At 35.9% G+C, this 17134-nt stretch overlaps 1 protein-coding gene across 1 annotated transcript in view; it reads right to left on the bottom strand.

The window, feature by feature from the left end:
* Window positions 1-17134, bottom strand: part of ATP11A (ATPase, class VI, type 11A) — a gene marked incomplete at its 5' end in the record, with an annotated part of 55462 nt that overhangs the window by 21415 nt on the left and 16913 nt on the right. The window contains 14 exons of the mRNA XM_008939206.1: window positions 14-265; window positions 705-886; window positions 2135-2238; window positions 2491-2564; window positions 3629-3700; window positions 3960-4123; window positions 5102-5275; window positions 6773-6970; window positions 7714-7864; window positions 9086-9167; window positions 10528-10592; window positions 13047-13097; window positions 14540-14643; window positions 15098-15226. Of these exons, the coding sequence (XP_008937454.1) occupies window positions 14-265; window positions 705-886; window positions 2135-2238; window positions 2491-2564; window positions 3629-3700; window positions 3960-4123; window positions 5102-5275; window positions 6773-6970; window positions 7714-7864; window positions 9086-9167; window positions 10528-10592; window positions 13047-13097; window positions 14540-14643; window positions 15098-15226 (1802 nt within the window). The remainder of the gene's footprint in view (window positions 1-13; window positions 266-704; window positions 887-2134; window positions 2239-2490; window positions 2565-3628; window positions 3701-3959; window positions 4124-5101; window positions 5276-6772; window positions 6971-7713; window positions 7865-9085; window positions 9168-10527; window positions 10593-13046; window positions 13098-14539; window positions 14644-15097; window positions 15227-17134) is intronic.

The following is a 17134-nucleotide window of genomic DNA, read 5'->3' as shown; positions in this document are numbered from 1 at the left end:
ACTTTTTCCTTACCCTGAGAAAGTATCCCTGGTTAAGCTGCCATTGTGTCTTAGGACAGTTTTGCTTAGGTCAAAAAGCACATCGTGTAAACTCTGCTCCTCAATTTTCTTTGTGGTTAGCTCAAGTATTTGTGTGTTCCCCCGGAAGAGTTTGCAAGCATAGCAGGTAGCTGCAGCAGTCTCCATCTTGTCTCCTGTCAGAACCCAAACCTTAATTCCAGCTTTCTGGAGTGCTTCAATAGTGTCAGCAGCTTTTTCTTGTAGTCTGTGGAAGTCAATTGACAATATATATATTAATAGTTTGCTTGGAAGTGAGAAATTCAGAGGCCCTTATTGAAAGGTTTCTATAACCAAATAAAAAAATTTCAATGGAAGTTATCAGATCTAAATTTTCCCAAGGTGTGAATCAAAAAACATGTAGGGGAGTAGTACAAAATAGCACTAAAATAATATAAACACTGAGTTTTGACATTTTCAAAGTGCTCAAAGTTTCAGCTTTCATTTATACAGCCTAAAAGACAAGATGCTTCATTCCCCAGCCAAGTACTTCAGTTAAAATCTTTTCAGTGCTTTCAGCTAGTGACAAACAGTGAAGTACTGCTGAATTATTAAAGTTACCTCCCAGTTTCAGCAGATAGTCACAACAGAGTCTTCAACTACTTTGGTATCATCACTACCCATAAGAAAGTGGGAAATGTACTAACCGATCTTCAACAGCTGTAGCACCAAGTAAAATAAAATCTCTTTCTATCTTCTCATACACTTCTGCCAACTTCTTCTCCCTGTCCTGGAGGGCCAACTTTGCATTCTGCAGCAGCTTCTGTGCATTGCTGTATTCTTCTGCTGTGAGCTTTTTATAGGCCACACAGAGTGTTCGTAGTCCCTCCTACGGAATGTAATCAAAACAAAATGCCTCTTAGGAAACATTACTCAGACTTCTTGCTGGTGGTGTTTACACTGGAACACTGGAAAAATTGGAACAATTTTACTATTAACATGAAGAGTCCCACTACTCACTTTTATAGTATAAACTAGTACAGTATAGTACAGACTAGAACATGGGTCAGCTTGATGCTGTGCTGCCCTGGAAGCAGTTAAAACCTGAGGGACAAACCTCAGTCCTCACTGACCCAACTGGATGTGTGACATTACAAGAGAATGAAGGTAAAGGTTTTCTTCCCTATGTATATAATTAGGGATGATGAGTCAGAATAAATTACAATAATATAAATAGTAGCTCTGCAGAGTCTGAGTTTGATGCTCTGTTGCAGCAGAGACAGGGACAAAACATCACAGAGAGTGTTGAAAGTGAAAATCCAAGTGTGCTGTTTCAGTTACATGAAAACTAGAATTTAGCTGTGGGTGTTGCAGACTGGATCAGGCTCTTGGACTGTGTGATGAGCAAGAAAGGGAGTGTAAAGACTGTGTAAGGTGGGAAAAAGCTGTTACAGCACAGAAAGGAAGTTTTCCAACCTCAAATATATTGCCTCTCACAACACTGTTTAACTGGCACTTTGTCAACTTTAATCCAGTAGATCTTTGTATGGTTATTTACTAACAACCCAAGAAAGAGTATTAAAACAACTCCCTGAGTCTTGCTATTGATCAAGGCAGGTGACAGGTAGCTGCTCTATCTTCTTTTAGAAGCTTCTGTAGGTAGGAACTAGCCCTATTTCCAGTTATTCAGGATGAAGAAACAACTGTTTGAATTTCCCTCTTGTCAGGTGTTGGACAGATAGGGGTTCTGTGTATTTTTGGACACAGCAAAATTCAGCATTTTACCACTCCAAATACTACCTTTTAATTAAGATCAAGTTCTGAATGTCCTCTAGAGATGAACATGGTGTTCATAGCTCATTTTTAGCCAGCAAAAATGTATGCATAAGGATGATGACTGCAGTGTTTCCCCACAAGAAGGGCATTTGCTGCTACTCTGTGCTCTAATGGAGTTACTCTCTTAACACCTTCTAAAGCAACCAAAAGCAGCAAATCACAACTGCCATGGCAGGGATGAGACTTTCAGTGAAGTTTCCCACTTTTCTTTCATTCAGAAGTTAATTCAAAGCATCACAGTTCATGCTAAAAAGCTAATTGATGACCTTTGGTAAAACAGATCAGGAAAATGGAATCTTACCACTGCATTGCGTTCAACTCTGGAGCGGATTTGCTCAATTTTGCCTTCTTTAACTCTAGGAAATATGGAGGAATCAGCTCCCTTACAAAACAGAAATATATCACCTAAAAGAGACAGCACACAGAATAAAAAATAGCCAAATGTATCTTTCTTCAAAAAAATAGCCAAATTACCAAGTGTTCAAAAATATTTCTTTGACATTTTTTATAACATTTGCATTTACCATGGTACCCTGTCCCCTTTTTTATAAGGGAAGGCACACAGGCTGTGATTAATACTTAACTCTTTGATAAACCTGAAATAAATTCAAAGTGTAACAAAAACATCCAAAAAGAAACAGAATGTGACAGCCCTACCTGTTGAAGATTTAACAATTACACTCATCCGCCGTCTTACAGAATCAAAACTCAAAACCTCTAACAATTCAAACCTGAAATAAGAAACAGAATATTTTTTAAACAACTCTGATATGCCAGATCCAGATCTTAAATTGGTTATTATAACTGAGGATATCAATTAAAACATGACTTGTAACATGAAAAATTATGTTAAATCCTATGGAATATGCAGCTAGTACAGAATGAAACAGCAGCTTACAAATAATTAACTGGGGAGGCTTTCAGCTCCTAATTTCCATATCTACACAGAGGTAAACTGACTTATATTTTTCCAATTTTGGCTATTTCCTTCTCCCCAAAGTGCCCACCTAATTTCATGAATCTTCCTCAAGTGTTGAGTACAAGTTATTCTAGAGAAAAAAACATTTCTTGTTACAGATTTTATGTTTGCCATTGGTTTTATTATTTGATTTTATCTCATATTCCTTTCTTTTCTAGGAGCAGAAATGAACACAAGCTCCTGCTGCACTGTTTCTGTATAATTCATCTGTTTATCTACACTTTTATAATTTCCTCTTACCTACTTTCTGTTATCTAAGACAACCCTCCTTTCTCCAGCACAAACACGAGCATCCTAATCATTAATCCCAATTTCTTCAGGATTAATCTCTGACAATATTTTGCTTATAAAACAGATCTGCTTATTTAATGAGGTCATGCAGTTTTAAGTCCTTCACAACAGATTTGGATTCAAACCTGTGCAAGGTGTTTATTTCATTAAAAGTCACAACAGGTCCTAAGAAGGAGCTGGATCAGGATTATGTCTACAAACTGTGATGCATTTTGGAGAAAATTCCTAGTAATTATAGTGTTTTCATTAAGCACTAAATTATACTGACTCCAGTTCTTAGGAGGTGAGTCACAAAAGTCTGAAGTAACCTTTGGAAAAACCCTCCAAATTCTCCTAAAAGAGGGGAACAGGTAGCAGCAGGGTTCCTATATTTTATTTAATTATAAGTAGACCATTTATTTTTCTACTAAATTATATTATTTCTGACTTTTCTGAATTAAAAATTAACGCATATGAAAAGAATGATGCATTAAATACATCAGTAAAAATTTATCAGTCTATTTTGTCATACTTCTAACTACTCACTTCTCTATGTTATTCTCCCGATTTAAGATCTCCATAAAATTGTCCTTCAGCCTGAGATAGGTGTAACCAAGTCTGTAAAATGAAACACATGTCACAAGAATCAATGCAATAAATATATGGTTAGCTAAGGATTTAAAACAGAGCTTATCTTATGAATTAAAAGAAATTAAAGTGGTTTTATTTGCTTCACAAATAATCCTGACTGTATGCTAAGCAAATCAGCTCTAGTTGATGTAGTGGTTTTTATTCTGATTTTTGTGCTGAAAACAATTGTGAACTTCAGAGATTAGCTCTCTAGTCTAAAAAGTACAATCCCTAATTACACACATACCTCTGTATTCCCTCAACTAAAGCCACTTCATCAGGTGATGATGAAATATATATACAAGATCTTCTTGAGAACTGGTTTTTCTTCAGCCCATCCACACTGTCGTCATCTTTCACCTGAACAGTGTGGCAAAGACAAAGAGCTCGGAAAAACAGCTCCTCTCTTTCCTGAAAAAAAGGAATGATTGTCATCACGGGTGACCCCTTTCAAATATTCCTTGGAAAACTTCTCTTTTGGGATGTTAGCAGTGTCACCGACTACTGTTTATAATCAGATCATTACAGTGAGTTTTCTGTTTTGTGGATACCTGACTGTGCTCTACCTGCTTTGTGCCTGAGTCTTTTTCTTCTATACCCTTCAATACAAACTGCATCACTGTCATTCCCAAATAAAACCACAGTATCCCTTGGGACCACATTCTAAAGGCCATGGGTGAGAGCCATAAGGCTGTTGAATCACATCAATGTATGTTAAGAGGCCTTGCTTTGCCATAGTGAAGGGTATGGCCCAAGTATGAGACACTATTGATATATTTAAAAATATATAGTCCTTTGTCTGTGATTATTCTGCCTATTTAGACCTTGCTCATTGGCTGACATGTGAAATCTCCTTAACTTTCAGCTCTCTTTGCTTTACACAGCAAACAAGCTACAGCACACAGATGCTGTGTGTAGCACATTGCAGATGGGGCTGTATTAAGTCACCTTTAGAGGTAATTTAATTTGATCATAAAGCCTTCTCTGGCCATGTCTTTGCTCAGTGATGAGTAAGTAAGTGTTTACATTAAGTGTTGAGTATGTGTCTGCAATTTACACTCCCCCCTGACGAGTTCCCTGCCTTGATTTCCTTATTGTAGCTAATGTTAAACAGCAACCAACTATGTTTCTTTAGCTATTAAACAGAGTTGTTCTTTACTTTGGGGTTTTATTTAATTCAGCTTTACAGCAGAAGTTGGGAAACTTCCTGTTAAAAGCCTCTAAATCTTAGTCTAAATAGGAAAGGAAAATGTCTATGTTGTGACACCTCCTAGTTACCTACCTTGCCTTGGCTGAAATTCAGGGATGTTACATTTCCAATATTCCCTTCTTGAGCACAGCTCAATTTTCACGTTTCATTGTGGAAAAAAAAAGAACCTTTCCACATACCTTTCCACTTCCTCCTGGAGAAGAATCAATCATATCAATGCCTGTACAATCATGGAGAATTTGGCCATTACAGATCACATGTGGTATATAAACGTGCCCTTCAATGCAACATTCTACAAATTCCATGTTGTTCTCAGTTAATGTTCCTGTTTTATCTGTGAAGACATATTCAATCTGCAAAGGAGCACAAATTAAAACCAGCAGGAGTATGGACAGAAATCTTCCATGGTCTCTTAGCATAACTGAGATTATTACTGGGTTACACCTTGCTTTAAAGATCCTTATGCAGGTTCTTTCAGAAAAGGGAGACAATTTCTTCTGGGAGTCAACTTCCACAGAAATGTGGCCCTGAAAGATTTTATCATACCAGAGCATCACTAAAGCTATCTTTAGCCTCATAACACATAATTATGTGTTTAACCTGCTTTCAACTCTTCTCTCAAGTTCCTTTTGTTTTTTTTTTTAAATGTCTTTCTTGCTGCAAGACAGATATTTATGGAAACAAAATGCACACAAATTCCATTTCCCAGGGATCTTTATTTGATATATGTGCCTGGATTTGGATCAGTTACTGCCAGAATGGTCCTTAGGGTAGTATCAGAATTCCCCACTACCATCACATCAGTTTAAATGAAGACTCTGGACTCATGGTCACACACAGTTACACATATGGGCACCTTTATTCCTGTGGAAACATTCCTTCTGTGTCCATATTGAATCTGTCACTAATTTTACCTCAGCCCCAGCATTTAAGGATAACAACATCATCTCCACATTTTCCAGTGCTTTGTTGTCTGTGGATTCAATACCTTTCTTTCAAATGGACAGGATTTACATGGATTTCTTTCATCTCAGTTCCTATATTCAGTGTCATAATAAACTTAAGCAAGACACAAATTGCTGTCAAGCAGAGGTTACTAGTTACTGGCCTCCCCCTACACTTCCTGCTGCTGATAAACACCCTCTGTGCCTGGCCATTCAGTTTTCAAGCCACCTCACTGGCTGCTAATCCAGCCCATAATTCAACCAGTTCTTGAAGAGTATTTTATGGGAGATATAATAATGAAATACTTGGTACCAGTTTTTGTCTGAATATAAGTGTTGCTAAAACTTTAACTACTCATTTGGCTGTACAAAAATAAGGAAATACACCATTTTGTTTATTTATTTAAAATCCATGAATACATTTTTAATTAATGGAGATCCTAAATATTTCCTCAAAAACTCTTCATGCATGCCTGTGTCAAGGGGATGATTTTCTCAACACAGAACACTCAACAGAGTTTCTTTTGGAAAATTAGACTGACAGTCAATCATTTTATTGGGTGAAACTTGTGTCTGGAGATTTGATATCAGATAAAAAGTGTTTTGTTTTTTTTTCCTGGCTTACTCTAAGCAAGTCAGATGCTTGTATAATCTCCCTCTATAGTGAAAGGAAACCATCACCTCCTTAAAGTGTTTATCGTTTACTAATACAATAACACTAATGGACTTCCACTGACAGGCTGAGAAATCAGAATTTTGGTTCTGAAAATCTAAAGATCTCAAATATTATTTTATCAGCATGAAAAAAAAATGCAAATTTAGCTGCAAATAAAACCCTGAAGTGACAATTAAAAAAATTACATTAGAAACAGAGTAAAAAAAAAATTATCATTAGATGAAATCTACCTGTCCCAACTCCTCATTGAGGTCAGAAGTATTCACCAGTGGTCCTTCACCTGTGTCTTCATCAAACATTTCCTCATCCCACGTAAGGAAATAAGAACCCAGAAATTTCTGCATTTCCACAGTGACATACATGGATACAGGAATAATGTAGTTGAAAAGAACCATGAAGGCAAGGAAGTCTGTAAAAGCTCGAAGAAACTGCCAAAGAAACAAGATGAAAATAATGATTTTTCATGTACCTTTAAAACCCAAAAGATGACTGAACAGATTTACAATTTTTATTTTTCCCTAATAACTTCCTGGTGGTAAGGAGACATCTAGAACATGCCTGGCCAGTGGGTACTCAGCATTTAGGGTCAAGAAGAGAATTTCTCCCCAGTCTGATTGGGATGATTTAGTGAAATCTTGTGCTTTTTGGAGTGCTGAGTTCAGTTCATTACTTTGGATCATCTGAGTATCTCTTCTGGACCATGTCCATGGTCCCTGGAGGCCACTGGCCACTCTGTTGGTGGTGTCTAGTGCTCATGACAGTTCCAGAGCTACACCAAAGGAAGCTTTGGAGGGGAATTTTTGCAGCAGATTCTTTTGAATACATCTGCCACAAGATTGCCAATAGCTGTGGGATTTCTTTCAGTCCTGTTATTCCTCTGAAAGAGGTCAGCTCTTTAGTAATTCACATAAATGATGGGAAAAGCCAAAACACTTTCCTGAGGTTTTTTTAATACTAAACCAGACTTCTTCTCATGAGTTAAACTCACACATACAACTTAAGTGTTAAGAATTTAATAGAGGAGCTTTCTACAAAAATCCTGTCACCACTGTTAGCACAAAAAAGCAACAATTTATGATTGGGAAGTGAGCAGACTGCAGAGATTTTCCAGTAGCATCCCTACAAATTAAACATTTAGTGCATCTTTTTGCTATTTAATTTATTTCCATACCAAATTTCTTTTCCTTTCTGGCTCTGTTTTCTGATTGTACCAAGGCTCATCACGAAATGGTTCACTCTGCCAGACGTACTTCAGGACAGTGTTTATCAGTGCTTTACTGATGAGAATACAGAGGTATACAATAAGGAATACATTCATTGATCTAAAAAGGAGGAAAAAAAAAGCAAACTAAGAAATCCATTTGCATATAAACTACAGGGATTATTAAAAATTATTGTAGTGCTTCAGCAAGTCTAGCCATGCCATGATGTTAAATAAATTTTCTATAGTGTTTTCTCAATAAAGTAAAATATTATTGAGGATCCTTTTCAATTTAGCTGCTACATTTGTTTCCAAACAATATGTGACATTACCATACCCTAATATACTACTGAAAACAACAGCATAGATGAAGTCATAAAGAATAACCAGCCTTGCACCTGCAGACCTTTTTATGGCCTTTTATATGAACTAATATAAAAACATTCCTGTAAGCACTTTTAATGGAAATATAAATCTATCAATAGCATTTTGCTACATAGCTGTAATGGTTTAACTCTAGGAGATGAAAAAAAAGAACAAAACCACTTCACATTTAAAATTATATTGTCAATAATGAGGGGCAAGGACTAAAATCCATGGGTTATATATCAATAATACAAACAGACACATCATCATTGCTCACTGCATAAGAGAAGAGCTGTCAGCTGGTCAGTACCACCTTGCTTTAATCAATTATATCTTTTTTCACAAGGTTGGACACCTTACTCAGAGCTGATGGTTTCAGGTACTAGTAGGATTAGAAAATAATTCTGTTCAAAAAAAATTAAGCAACCAATGCCAGCTCATTCCTTGAAGATAGAAGTATCTTCCTTTCCCATCCTAAATGCCTGTATGGAACTTTTAATTTCAGCTAAACCATGGAAAATCTGCCATAGGCAACCTTTGTGTTAATGCAATTGACCCAAAGTGCATCACAAAAATTTAAGTTTTTACTGAATTCAAGACTTAATTGCAATTAAAAGGAATTTAATGAAAAGACTATTGAAGCACATAACCTTGGAAAATTGTCAGTAGTGTAACCAGTGAAGGCAAAGACTTCTGAGCAGCAAAACACATGAGATCTTAAAAAGGTATTATATAAAGGTGGCTTTTCTTAAACATTTAATAATAATTCAGTATTTAAAACCTCATTTTTATGGTGTTATATGACTAATGTTATAATTATAAGCAAACAAAAAAAAGCAAATTGTAAGTCCCTCTACCTCTTTTTAATTTAAATCAATGAAAGCTACAATTGTAGAGAAAAGAAAAAAAATTCCCCTTTTATTCACCATTCAAACCTGCCTTTTTCCAGCCCCAAAATAAGTATTAGAAATTTTACTTTTCTACAGCAGATCGCTTCTGTGATTTTGACTGGTAATTTAATGCCATCTTAGTTTCCATGCCAGTGTAGATAGCAACACCTGAAATCAGACAACTTCTTTTAGTAAATATTGAACAGCACAATTACTTCAACAAAGCACAACTCACTAGATTATAGTCTATAATTTCTTTAATCCTCTGTACTCTGAAGAAGAACAAATATTTGGATGATACTCAATAACATATTGTGAAAGAAAATCCAGGTAGGACCAAACTCCAGGATGCATCCATGGATAAAAGGCAGCCAACTATTTTGCTTGCTTCAGGAAAATTGAATAATTCATAAAGAGTGTACTTTTGAGATGACCAATTTCCTGTTGATAACAGACTGAAAGACTAAACTTCAGAATATTGACCACAACAACTAAAAGCAGCTGTAAACAAGAAGATAGACCTAAAGTACTTATTGAAGCAGCATATCTGCACATTGCTAAAATAATTCAGGCTATGAATAGTGCTGGGGTAATGGCAAACTCTGTGTGTTAAGCAGACCAGGAACAACCACTTGTATTAGAAACACCTCTGCCTGACACACAAGTGAACAGAACTATTAAAACCATCCTCTGAACTTTACAGAATTACTTACTACAAAATAACTATCAGTTCATCTGTTTTAGATCTCAATTAAAAGCAAAGAGAGCAATTTTAAATCAATATATGCTTTTGTACTCTTTTTGGAGAAAAAGTTGCAAGATTTTTATGTTTTAGGCTGAGCATTTCATGGTTATCTACAATCTTCTTTCTTGGGAGTACAGAAGTTGTATGTGATAGAGATGACTTGGATCCTTGTCCCTTTTGTCACCAGCCAAGAGTGGTTTGTTACAATGGAGCTACTACTCCCAACAGGCTTTCTTGAAGGATTTCCAAAAAACATGTCTCAGTTTGCACTTCCTATTTCTGCTAAAATATTCAAAATGTTCTATGGAACCAAGACAATTCATACACACAGAATTCAATGGCTAACAAAGTCCAATTTTAATCAGGAACTGTTTTAAGTGGCTTCTTTTCTTATATAAGCCACATTAACATCTGGCTGATGTATCTCTTTTGACAAATAAGCAAAACAGATTTAAATTTTTTCAAAAGGCTCATTAACTACTTTGGGACAACATTAACTCCCAGTCCATGTTCAAAATCCATGTATTTACATAAAGAAGTTGTGTCATTGAGGCATCTTCACTAATCCTTGAAGATTAGGCTATAAAATCCCCCCTTCCCATAGTCATTGTAAATCATTGATAGCTTCTATACTGCAATTGTAGCAACAGCAAACCTTATTAAATAGTAAATAAAGTCATTCAACAGGAATAAAATGCTCAGTAGTAAGTTCAGGGTTGTAACCTTCTTTGATGATTCCTTACTGCTTCAGGGTGCATTTAAATAATCAATAGGAATATTTACCAAAAATTTTTTCTGTGTTCTTTAAAGTGGCTCCTCTAAGAAGCAGATTTTCAGATCCTAATGGCCTGCAAAAGACAGATATTACAAGATATAAACATTTAGAGAGGAAAAAGCTGACCTTAGTGGAAGCCATTCATAACAGGATATTAGCATTACACAAATGTTTTTATTTTGTGTAACAAAATCACCTGCAATATTTAGAGCATTTCAATGAAAATTTAAAAAAAGAAAAAAAAAAATCCAACTAAAATTAAGCTCATCATTTCAGAATTCAAGTCTTAAATCAATGCACCTGAAACCCACAAATGCAAGTACCTAAATAAAGCCTTGTTACCCTAATTGTAAGGTGCTTATTTTTAAAAATACATATTCAATACTTTTCTAGGCTTATATAAACTTATATGTCCTGCATGTTAGGGTTACTGATTAAAGACAATACGTTTCTCCATTTTAATTTAATCAGAAGTGGAGTACAATCTATTGTTTGATACTTACTGTATATGTTTCAAAGCATAAATACAGGTTAAAAGATTTATTTAGGAGTGGAATTAATGCAAGGATCTCCATGAAGTTTAAAACAGCATTTTTGATCATGGTAATGCAAATCACCATATGAGTGGAAAACCAAAATTACTTTGCAGCCAGCCAGCATGCAGAATTGCCAGACTATCTAAATAGCAACAAAAACCACCCCAAGAATGAAGGTCAGTATTTTTGCATGTTATTCAAAGTGATCTTGTGGTATGAAATCCCCAAATTCAAGAAACTCTAAACAAATAAAACCCTCAAGGCCATAACTCTGACATAACTCTGAAACGAGCTCCATTTATGCTCTATGAATGACTTGGATTATAAGACATTATACCCAAATATAGCAAAAATAATAGTGCAGTCCAAGGCAGACAAGTCTTATTGCCACAGGTTTTCTTCTCATGCCATACACAGATCAATATTAAGCTGTAGAGATTAAAAAGGTATCACCTGCTTCATTTTCCTTTCTTTTCCCACCCCAGCTCATTTCCAACCAACTTTATTAGTCCAGAGAAAAGTGAAAGAACCAAAAAAATATAGTTTTCATAGCAGATTGTGACAGAAAATCACATGTCTGCTGATACAATGAGGTTTGGAAGACACTTATCCAGAAAGGATTTATCCAGAAAGGATTCTATGAAGGAGTAACTCCTCCCATGCTGGGGTCTAGGGTATCACTCAATGGGGAAGCCTTTCCTCCTATGCTTTGCCCCTTTGGCAAGGATCTGAACAAAATGAGGTACAGCAAGTCTCTTCCTTGCTAGCAGACAGAAGACTGCAGGCAGAAAAGACAGGTAGACTCATGCCCCTTTCCTACTGCTTCATTTTTCTTCTCTGTTTGCTGGACAAGGAGTGTCCTGGGCTACAGATGGCTCCCTGAGGGGAGAGCACCACACTCCCTTCATGATGAAACCTATCTGCTCAGGACACAGACCCTTCTAGGTGCCAGAGCCAGGGTGACAGATTGTCACACACAAGCTGCACTCCCCTGGATGTTGCCTGCCTGAACACACACACCATTTTGGACATCTTAGACAAATGTAAAACACCCTTAGTAAAACTAAACATCATACTTGGTATGTATGGCTCTACAATTTTGAAGAAAAATGAGAGAAATACACATTAAAAGACTAAATATTTATGATACATGTGTCCTGGTTTGAATTAGAACAAGTTCTGTTCAGTGATTGGACTTTTCATCTAAGTGTCTTCTAACTAACTGCACTTCCTGAAGTTAAGAGCATATTTTTGCAGTGGGCTTCCAGCAGTGACAACAGTCAATGTTCAGAGCTGCTACCAAGGGTCAGGATGCAGAAAGGCTCTTGCTTCTACTTTCTCCTCTGCAGATTAAGGTCTCTGTTAAATCTGTACCACAGTGAGGGGTGCAGAAAGAAAAAGGCTGCACCTGCAGGGAGGACTGGACAGGACATGGGACCCTCAACTGACCAACAAGGTATTCCATCCCACAGATGTCATATTCAGCATGAAGCTGAGGGATCACAAGGGTCAGGCTCTCTTCTTCAGTGGCTGGCATCCAAGAAGGAATCTGTCTGTTCTGCCTTTGATCCGTGTGTTCCTGAATTCATTTCCCATCTGCCACTGAGTTCAGTCTGGGACTTCTCCAGTGCTTGCCCCCAGCATCAGTGGTGATGGTGATGTAATTAGCATCAGGGGGTTGGGGCAGATACTGATTTTCTAGACATTTTTAATATATTCCATTTTATTGTTATTATTTTTATTAAAGCTGTTTCAGTTTCCTTTTCCAATCCACAACTTATTTCCTTATTTCCTTTCTTCTCTTTGGGAAGGGAGAGGGGATAATAGAGACAGTCTGTCATTTGTCTTGTGATTGGCCCAGCCCTAACCCTTGACAAACACCAGATCAATAAGACAAGACAGGACAATATTGGTGAACAGAAGGTAACTCTCATTGATACTTATGCATCCTGAGAATGTTTAAAGGTGTAGAAACTCTGGACTTTCTTTACCTTGCAGTAGGCTCATTCCTGTCATGGTAAACATTTATTCGACCAACAAATCTGCAAGGGAAGCATACAAGTAGTTTAACAGCACTGCTGGTTGTGTATTCTTACAGATATATGTCCCAATATTTCAGGGGTTTTGATGTGTATTGCAAGAACATATCATTCTCTCTTTACAGATGCATGTACCACATATATATTTAAACCCAAAGCAAATGACTCTCACTTTTTAAAACACATGTGATAATAGATTATTTGAGAAATATTTTCTAGGAAGTATTTATTACAGTGAGTAGTTTCTAGTTGAACATGCTCTGATTATCCAGAAACAAGAGCACAGAGATACATATGCACACATTTAAACCATGTAAATACAAAAATAAAGTAAGTCAATGTAAATTTTGTATATAAAAAGACAGATTATAAAATTAGGAATAAATCCTCTAAGGAGGCCCATTAGGAAGAAGTAACAAGAATTATTTTTCCCTAGACTATCTGGGGTAAGCCATTGTAATCACTGTCCTTTACAAAATCTAAAACCTACAGCTGAGTTCAAAACAAAGGAAAAGCAAATGGTATGTGGCTTTTTAGTTTTTCAATATTAAGAAAGAAACCTCAAAAGAGGCTTCTAAAGATTTATCATTCATTTTAGTGAAATTTTTGTACAGTACTTTTGTAAAATATTATTACAAGATTTTAAACATCATGAAAAAAATGTAGAGGTTTTTCCTCATGCTTAGTTTTTAAATGTCTTGCTAGTCATGATGGCTTCATGCTATCATTAACTAATATCTCAAAGCATGTTGGGTGAGGTTCATTGTTAATGACAGCAGATGTAAATCCATATTTCAAAGTCTTGACAATTTCACATTTTTTTTGGCTGACTTCTTGTCAGATCTGATTAGACTGGCATTGTTTTTATCTTCTAATGCAGCTGATTAAGAGCTCATACTAGGAGTGGAAGTGTTTGCCATCTTCTTGTTCACTTCTGCTTGCATTTAGTATGATGTTCAATCTGCAGTTTCTTTGCAGGCATCTTTTTAGGCCACTTGACCATCTTGTGAGGCTTATTTTAGTTAGAACTAGACATTATAATCCATAAATCTATTTAACCAGGCACACACAAAGTGCAATACTTCAGGACATGTGGAAAGCAAAGGAACAAGTGAGGGTGCCACAGGCAACCTCTACATGTTGTAGAAGACCCTCTGTTTCCCCAGGGACTCCTCATGAACTGTATGCAGTATGGACTGTGACATACACACTGAATAAGGGTGCCAGTGATAATATTAAATAGTAGTAAAGTTTAATTTTAATTATTTTTTTAGTTTAAAAAACTAGAAATTCTATATTTTTTTTGTTTAAGACTAAGCTGACTTCAAGCTCACCCTAGGGTCCACTCTCACCAGGTAGGTGTAGCCAGTATCTTTTCATTATGATATTCTTATATTTTATTGTTGGGGTGCCCTAAATGAAACAGGTAAGGATTATTTTCTTACTTGTAAAGGTCAGGTTGAGGTTGTTCACATTCAATGGTGGCATGTAGTGCATCGATTTCCTGCTCACTGTGAAAGGCCTTTGTATCCTGGACAGCATAGTAAGTCTGGAAGGAACAAGAATGCATAATAAAAATAAGTAAAGACAGATAGAAAAGACATTATCTTCACATATGTTTCAGTTCAGCACAAAATAGATGTACTAGCTTTTATGTAAGGGCTCAGAGTTAAATAAGATGCAGCTTTAAGTGCTCCTAATTGGGCATCTTCTTCCATTATATGCAAGTACCTTCCAGTGTACTCACAAATCAGGTCAACGTGAGAGCATTTAAATAGAAAAAAAAGTTTGTGCCTTTTCTCTATAATTTGTAAGCCTATACTGCCCACAGACAACTACTTTTTAAATCTTTCTGTAAATTAACAATACTTTAAAGAAATGCAGTTACCTGATAGAAATGTACGTGTACAATTCAGGGTATAAGCACAAAGTCATGTTGTGATCTATGTAAAAAATTAAATGCAAACTTTGCCTTAAAAAGAAAATACAGAACATTTTCTTACTTTGTGACTGGATTCACCATCCAGACTAGCTGTGGTTACAAAACATGTTCCATCTCCTCTACTGCTTGAGAGAAATATTAAGTCACATGGGAATGTTTCATCTTCTTTTACCATTACAATATCACCAACCTAGGGAAAAAAAAAACCACAACAAAATAAAATCCACTTATCACTGATGTAGCAGCACAAGATAACCATCCTGCAAGTAGTGTTTTATTAAGTTTTGAAACATTATTTGAGAAACTGAAGATACTATCCTTGTTTTAAGACTCAAAACATTGCTTCAAACCCAGCTGGAGATGTGAGCTACTCTCGTTGGCTCTTGAGGATAAATATCTAGCTCTCAATATAATTAAAGGTAGCTAAGAATTCCAAGTCTGCCAATAAAAAAAGGACACATTGCCAACAGAATTTGTGACCACAAGTCCATTCTATTTCTATCTATGTTTAAAGGAGAGCAAACTAATTTTCATTCATGTAAACACAGGTAACACCTTACAGCACATTAAAGAGTCACAGAGCACTCAGCTCTAAATTCAAAGTATTCCTGCAAACCATTAACTTGAAAAAAAACCAGCCTTTGATACATTTTTAGGCCTCACTTTTCACAAAGGAACATTAAAAAAAAAAGCAAATGGCAAAGACATATGACATGTTTTAAGAATATCAAAGTTTCAATAAAAATCCCATCAAAATAAGTAGGTTATGGGTTTTTTCCCCCCACATAGCTCAACATCTTTTGCAATATAATTTTGTGTCATAATTGACTATCATATGGTTCAGCTTAACTACTGATCTTGTCATATACATATAAAGCTAAATTCCAATGTCCTCACCAGCTGGCAGGAGTCAGTGAGTTCTAGTTAAGCAAAATAGTCTGCAAACAATCAGCAGTTATAACTTCTAAAAATAAAGCAGTGATAACTTAGAAAAGATTTACTAAAATGTATTGAAGCACTAAGGTTAATGATAATAAATGAGATTGAACTTATCATAGATATGAAAAAGTGGGGTTTTTTTTAACCAATAGCAATGAAAAACTGTAGACTGTACCTATGACACAGGAGAATGAGAATTGCTAAGCACACCTGCAACTATGAGGCATGAAAATGAACAGAATAATAAGAATTATTAATCTAATTATTGAATTAATAATTTTTATTATTCAATAAGAATTTTTCCATCTTTTGTGCAAACTATGGCATCTTTTTGAAAATTGTGTCTTCTAGTGCAGCAGTAGCTGTGTACAATATACTCATTTTCAGTCTCTAACCAAAAGTTAGAGACACTTAGAACAACATAATAAAAACTGGCTACTCCATTTCTAAGGAAAAACATCTGCACTTTTAAACAATAATGAAGTTTTTGGGCTGTTCAAACTTAGGAAGGAATTCATTTCCTCATGAATTTCCTTATTCTTCCAAGATATGTCTTCAAGAGAACTTGTCTTTTTGCCATGAAATCATTAATTATGAAAGATGGTGACGTGATAAATTATAATAATGCCTTCAAAGTGAGAACTTTACTAAAACCAGACAAAACACTGTTAGGGAATTACCTTGAATGAACTCTCACTTGACAGAGAAGCCACCTATTCCTGAAACAAGCTAAGAAACCAGATAACTGCTTTGATTTTACCAGCCCTCTTTAGCTGATAATTAAATTACTCTTGTTTTCAGTGGTATCTCAAACACAGCAAGACCACTGCAAGTTTAATCACCTCTATAGATGCCATAAAAGGAAAAACCAGAGTTGTTCAGAACACTGAATCTGGCCAGACAGAAGGTCAGGATGCCAGTTTAACAAACTCACTCCCCCTGACAGTAAAGTGTCACTTTGACAACAAGCATGAGAAAAAACATCCACTGTGTCCAGAGGTTAAGTTGCCACTGAAAAAATTTACCCATCAGAAAGTGAGTTTTTAGGTCCAACACAAAGACAAAAGTCCTCTTTCTTCTGATTTTCACAGATCCTTATGTGGCATGATCTTTATTATTAATTAATCTAGCAAGATTCTCTCTATAAGTCATGGCATAC

The sequence above is a fragment of the Merops nubicus genome, unplaced genomic scaffold, assembly GCF_000691845.1.
Source record: "Merops nubicus isolate BGI_N331 unplaced genomic scaffold, ASM69184v1 scaffold14714, whole genome shotgun sequence".
In the NCBI taxonomy this organism is placed as follows: domain Eukaryota; kingdom Metazoa; phylum Chordata; class Aves; order Coraciiformes; family Meropidae; genus Merops; species Merops nubicus.
Note: the sequence above shows the minus strand (reverse complement) of the source record. Positions and strands in the feature narration are given on the sequence as shown.